The sequence below is a fragment of the Monopterus albus genome, unplaced genomic scaffold (genome assembly GCF_001952655.1).
Source record: "Monopterus albus unplaced genomic scaffold, M_albus_1.0 scaffold18.1, whole genome shotgun sequence".
Classification (NCBI taxonomy): domain Eukaryota; kingdom Metazoa; phylum Chordata; class Actinopteri; order Synbranchiformes; family Synbranchidae; genus Monopterus; species Monopterus albus.
In genome coordinates, this window is record NW_018127898.1 from 6,129,093 (window position 1) to 6,135,625 (window position 6,533).

A 6,533-nucleotide genomic window follows, 5' to 3' on the forward strand; every position below is an offset into this window, starting at 1 on the left:
CCCCCCGGTGGGGTAACCCCTGGGCACACTGACCCAGCACAATCACATATCAGAGAGGCAGACATATAGAGTCTGAGAAAGTTTTGCTCTTGGATGGGTGTCTACAAGAGAAGAAAATAAAATCAGACAGCATAAAAGCAAAAGACTGCACACTAACAAGCAGCTGAGAAATACAGATAGAGTGTGTGAAAACTATTCTAACTGTGCCATCTTTTGTATAGTATGCACTGTGGAAGAAAAGAGGGAGGGGGGACAAGAGAGGGCGAGAGGTTCAAAGAAAAGGGGAGTGTGAAAGGAAAAATGGACACGTAATTAAGAAATTTAATAGGGTTGTTTGGGGCGATATGCTAAAAAAAGGGAAAAATATGTTTGCAAAGGGTTGAACTGCCATTTTCTGTGGCAATTATTTCAGTATATCTCATTGAAGCATTGATGTGAATGAGAATTCTAGAGGCAATCAATGGGCAATGTGCACACAGAAACATAATGTTTCTCCTAATAGTTTAAAATAAAACCCTATTCATACAGTTGTTTTGTATTTTCAATATTTTAAAGACTAAGAACCTGAACATTCAGAGGAAGAGAGAGAATACTTCCAATACTGTGAAATAACAGCATAAAAACAACTTATCCTTTTTGTTTGAACATTTTATGGGCCTCCTTTTTAACAGTTAACAGAAGAGATGTCACAGACCGAATATAGCAGATCAAATGCTTTGAAGGCTGAGCTTTTCTGGGCAAAAAAGAGAGATGAGACTTTGCTAGTTCATACTGTACTAAGCTGTGTATAAGGGAAGCGCTATAGTCAGTCGTTTTTAACTGATATTTACCCAGGAATAATGGGTTGTGATGTATATATTTATATACTTCAAGTGTCAGACATTTTACCTTCATTTTCATGTGCTATCCACAGCAAAAATGGGAAATATCTAGAAAAACAAAACATTCCCAAATGGTGTCGACTAGTGCAAATATCTTACATGAATTTTTAATATGTTGTTATGATCCTACACTGCAGTTCCTAATTAGAACTGCAAAATGACTCCCACATAACAGCCTTCATGGTAGTGACTTGACCCACCAGAGCAATTTGATGCTAATTTGCTATTTACTAGTTATGAGCTACTATCAGTTTCATTTCTCCAAAATCATCTCTACTGTTTCCATTATAAGCTCTAAATATTGACAGGTCTGTACTGTATGCAGCAGTGCTCTAAACACACACGTCTCACACTCATCCACCAATGAAATATATGATTTAAAATGCTTAATCAGTGTTTAAATTGTTAGGTCTTTTTTTGTAATCCACACTTTGTCCATTATTGGAAAATAGGAGTCCATCTGTGTTTGGACGTACCCTGGGTGTCCATGACTGTAGTCCATTAGTCTTAATTACCAGCATACAGTACTGTATACATTGTGCACGTAGATCCGTGTAGCCAAGTAAGCAGTTTGTGATGAGTACATTTTATCCCATTATTTTGTGATGGATAGCCTGACAGCGCTCCTGTCGTTGATATTTTTTTCCCATCGTACAGTAAATATGTGTGAGTCATCCATCCTTTCCACACGGAGAGTTTTAGGTTTCCTTGTGGCTCAGTGGCTCTCTTGCTATCGTGTGACCTAAAAAAGAAACAACAGCCTAGATAAGAAGAGAATCAGCATCACAGTGACATGTAATTACACAGAGCGACTCTGTGTCCAGCTCTGTGGTCGCTGAATGAACACTTCCATTTGAAAGAGCCAATCACGTGTCAGAGGAGAATATTCCAAATCAAACCATGGCGTTACCATTTCAGGCTCTCTGCCCTTTTCATTGGATTGAAAATGTTTTGTTTGCAGTTTAGCTGGTTGACTGATTTCATCGCTCAACAGGTCTCAAGTGCCAAAGCTGGATTTCACATGTCTCAAAGCTGTAATTGTTTGTTTACACTTGGGCAGTAAGTTGAAGGCTTCTAGTTGGAAATATAAAGAGCTTGTTTTCCATCAACAAACCCCATCCCATTTGAATTCATAATGAACAGATTTGCCCATATATAAAAAAAAATCCAGTTCCAGTCCTGCAAGTTCTGTAAATGCCAGACATATGAAAAGGCACATGTGAAAATATGTATCTTATGCTGCAGTGTCTCGGCTGTTTCTTGTTAAACTGTGTTCGACTGTAATCAGTGCATCTTTCTACAGCACAAATACGCTGTGTGGGAGTGAAAAAGAAATAGACAGATACAGATCATCATGGTGAATGAGATGCCAAGGTGGTGAAAGGAGGTCATAGTTAGAAAGAGATGCAGGACAAAGAAGACAGACACAGAAAAAGCAAAGAAAGTATGGCCATGCGAGCAGTTGCCAGGGAATCTGTGTCTCGTTGCAAGTATCTTTAGTGACATCTGCCACCAAATCTCCAAGTAACTGCTTCCTGGTCCCAAGGCACCTTGTAAATGCACAATTAATGTCCACTGTTGCAGTCAGCCATTGGTTCTTCACCCTACTCTCAGGTGATCAGCTAGTCAGATGGGTGGGAGAGATAAACTAGTGACAAAGAGGGAGAACAAGGAGGAAAGAGATGGCAACATGCGACAGAATGAGGATAATTGCACCTATCAGTCCCAGAGTTGGTGTTAGGCCCAGGGTCATTAATTCCACTGCCTGTGACTGAGCCCAGCAGTGCCTCTGTTCCTCAGTCTATCCCACTCACCAATTTAATTATGACTCTTAATTGTAAAGCCTCTGTGGAAGGCCCCAGCCATAATGCATCCTAATGAATGTGACAGATGTTGTGCTGTAATGCCATCTCTCAAGCAATTACTCTTATGGCGCCTGCGTCGCTTCCCTCACAACTGTTTCCCTTTCTATATTTCACCTGTAAATAAACTGCACCTGCTCCATACCATGACACACATGCACACAAACACACACCTGCAAATTAACTTTCACACTTCAGCAGCTTACAAAGAGCCACACAGGGCCCTCATTTAAATCACTTTATCTCACCTGAACAGTGTCAGTTTACATGGTGTCACAGGGTAGTTTTGTGACGTACAGAGTGCGCACAGGTCTCCTGTTTTCTCTGTCACTTTTTTCCCACTCTGGATTGAGGAGATACAGTTACAGCAGACTGACACTGAAGCTTTTTGCTCTGTATTTATTTATTTGTAGTTTTAATCATTTATTTATTTGTAGTTTTAATCATTGTTTGATATTAGTTCTTACTGCGTTCATTTGTCATCATCTTGAAGATTCAAACCTTTCTTTATAGGATTTTGTTTAATTAGCTTGCTGAGTTTTTTCTTTTCATATCTTGTTAAATGGAGTCATCCAGTTGAAAGGTCTTTTTTTCAGGTACTAACTGAGACAAGATGTTTCATAAAATATATATATTTAATTGAAGATGAAAGTTAACATCAGATATTACTTAAACTAGAAGATTCTCAACAATACATTTCTTTAATCTTTCTAGACACCATGTGTTTCTCAGGGTTTTTATTTTATTTTATTTTATTTTTTTGGAATATGAACACTGATAAATGTTACATTATTTGTTGTTGCATACAAATCAGTTATCAAGACCTCTGTAATAATTGGAGCTGGCTGAGTATACTGTACATGTAACACTGCAAGGAAATTACACAGACAACGGATGCATAAAAAAGAGGAGCATGTGCAAAGTGAAGAAATGTACTCACACTATTTACACTGGTTTTCAGATGTCAAAGATGGGGATATAAACATGAAGACACTTAGACATGAATACACACACACACACACACACAAACAAAAGCAGGAATTCTTCTCACCTTAGTGGTTTTGACTTTGTTTCCAGTGCTGCAGGACCAGCCAGTCAGATCAGGCAGAACCTTACACTCCTCTCCATCCATGCACGGCTGCATCTGGCACCACCACTTCTGGGCTACAATGGAGGCTAAAGCAGCACATGGCGATTCACAGGAAAAGAAAGACAGTAGGTTATGGAAACAGTGACATGATGAAGAGCTCAGAGTTAATGACAAAATCCAAGAATTGGTGTATAACACGCTGTGCTCTTATCACCTCAGTAACAGAAAACATGGTAACTCGTACTGTTATAGTTTACCATAGACAGCTGAGACAAACAGCTGTGTCATAATGGCCAAAATAACTGGTTTTAATTAGACAATGTAACAATCACAGGCGCTGTCCATGGTGCTGACCATGTGACTGTGTGCCTGCAGTAGGATCAGCACCATAGAGAGAGCTTTAAACAAAAGCTGCTGTTCTCTTCAAACCTGCAATATTTCTGAGCAGTCATGTGTTTTATTTGTAATAGGATTACTGCAGTTTGCACAAGAGCTAACATACTGTATATAGCAGTTACATGTTGCATTTTAATCAGATTAATATAATCACTCTAAGCAAGATCTTAAACCTTGTGTGGGATGAGCAAGTCTGGCATCCGCATGAGAAAAAGAAAACAGAACATAGGAAATATGACACTTGATTTTACAGTTGTGCCTAAGCAGCAATGACAAATAAGTGTTTAAACTTTGCTGGATATAACCAACCAATGCCGCTGAGGTTCTAACAAGGCAGAGGACTAGCTGCTCCCACAGATTAGTTTGTGTGTATTTTTGCATTTGCATTACGTTTGCCTGTGTGAAACACTTCCTATAATTTAAATGAAATTATAGGTTATCACCTGTTTTCCTATTGTCTCTGGTATAATCAGCAAAACACAAGACACAGCCAGGCAATGAGCCAAGGACTATTATTACTGTTACATAGTACAAAGAGTAAGAACAGGATTATGATGAAGAATTGCTTTCAAACCATCTGTTCCCATGTGTTTGAGACAGACACTTTATGCTCGTTTGTATGTTTCATTCCATGCAGTGTTGGGAAAAACAAAATACAAAAAGTGTCTCTTAGAGTTAAGGTTTCTAAAAATCAAATTAACACATTTCCCTAATTGTATCTGAAACAAGTTTTGTATAGGTACAAGAAAATGAATAAGATTCAAATCCTTGGCTACATCTTCAGTTAATCAGGAGTTAAAACATAAAGTTTCATAATGCCTGAGCAGCTGGCAGTCAAATCTTCCAGATCATCCGAGCCATTGTCTAGACAGAAGCCAGTCCGACAGCTGAGAGTAACTCAATTCTCTCTCTCCAAACTCATCATCCATCCATCCTCCTGTCTCCAATGTGGACGCAGAGAGGGATAAAAGAGTGTACCCATTTCTCCAACTTCATTAAGTTGCTGGATTGATGGTGTTTAGAAAGAAATCTTGATCTCTGGTGGCTATCGCATTCAACAAAGGAAGGAGATGATGTGGTATTGGCAAGAAAAATGGGCTTTCAACCATATAATACAAAAGAACATGTACAAGTCTTCTCAAGTATCATATAAGAAGAAAACACTGCAACTGAGAGAAAGGGAGGGGAGAAGACGAGGCTAAATAATAGGTGTTCACCAAGAAATATCTTTGTAGTGAGGAAATGAGCAGCCAGGGGAACCGAGGGAGGCAGAGAGAAAGGGGTGGGAAGGAAGAGCCCGCCTGAGAATGACTATCACTGAGTCCAACAGAGAAAAGAGCAGATTAAACAAAAAGAGCATAAAGAAGAAGAGGAACTGACTGAAGCAGAGTGGAAACTAGGCAGCATGAATGCAACAACAGGGACAGGAGGACATACAACAGGAAGAAGAAAGCCAGAAGCAAGCTGCCAAGTCGCCACAGAGCAACTCTCACAGCTATCACGGGGCAAAATGTCGAACACACTGTTATGATGCATGAGCTCAGTGGCAGTAAGTGGTTCTAAAAACCAATGCTGTGTAATGCTCATTAATGTGGCCATTACAGTATTGATGATGGTGCTTTGTACTGCGAGAGTGTTATTTAGAGCTAATGGGCATGGCCAGTGAGCACTGTTATGGAGTTAGTGTTCCCTGTAGTTTATCTCATGTTATACTGGGAGGGCAGGGCGGGCATGACACATAAGCACCTGCCTGTCAAGTCAGCAAATGAGCAGGGGCCGGTACGCGACCTGTGATGTCATGGATGGTTCAGATGCTGGACATGACTCAGAGATAGCTCTTAAAAGGTCAGTGATAAAAAGATGACAGAGGTGCATTAATTAGTTCTGAGGTCATCACCACTGGGACCACGGTTTTCTGTGCCCAGCTGTAGATGTGCAGAGCCTGGTAGAGGGTGCTGGTTGGATTCATTCAATAACCGTGAGGCCTTTAGGTCAACTATTGACTACATGAACTGTCCATCTCAGAAACATCGTGTCAACACAAGTTGTTCATGAGTCACACAGTTAACTCCACACACAGTCACACTGATGAGCAGAAAATATTTGAAGATCATAATCATCTTTATTGTTTTTAAAATGACCAGCCTAATTCGACTGCTTACACTTTCTCTGCAGCAGCCTCAGTGTAAAACTTTTGCTAGCATATCTGCTCTACTTGCATCAGTCTCATTAAGAGTCTACATTTATATTCATTAAAGGTGCTTATGCTAATTAAAAAAGGTTTACAGCACAGGCATACATTTT

At 39.8% G+C, this 6,533-nt stretch overlaps 1 protein-coding gene across 2 annotated transcripts in view; it reads right to left on the reverse strand.

Annotated features, from left to right (window-relative positions):
* Positions 1-369: 369 nt before the first annotated feature.
* The window catches only part of tafa4b (TAFA chemokine like family member 4b), a 40,524-nt gene continuing 34,360 nt past the window's right edge, over positions 370-6,533 (reverse strand). For both annotated transcript variants that reach the window (XM_020592669.1, XM_020592668.1), the window contains 2 exons: positions 3,795-3,919; positions 370-1,623 (listed from right to left, as the gene is read on the reverse strand). In XM_020592669.1, coding sequence (XP_020448325.1) covers positions 1,612-1,623; positions 3,795-3,919 — 137 coding nt within the window. In that variant the 3' untranslated portion in view covers positions 370-1,611. The remainder of the gene's footprint in view (positions 1,624-3,794; positions 3,920-6,533) is intronic.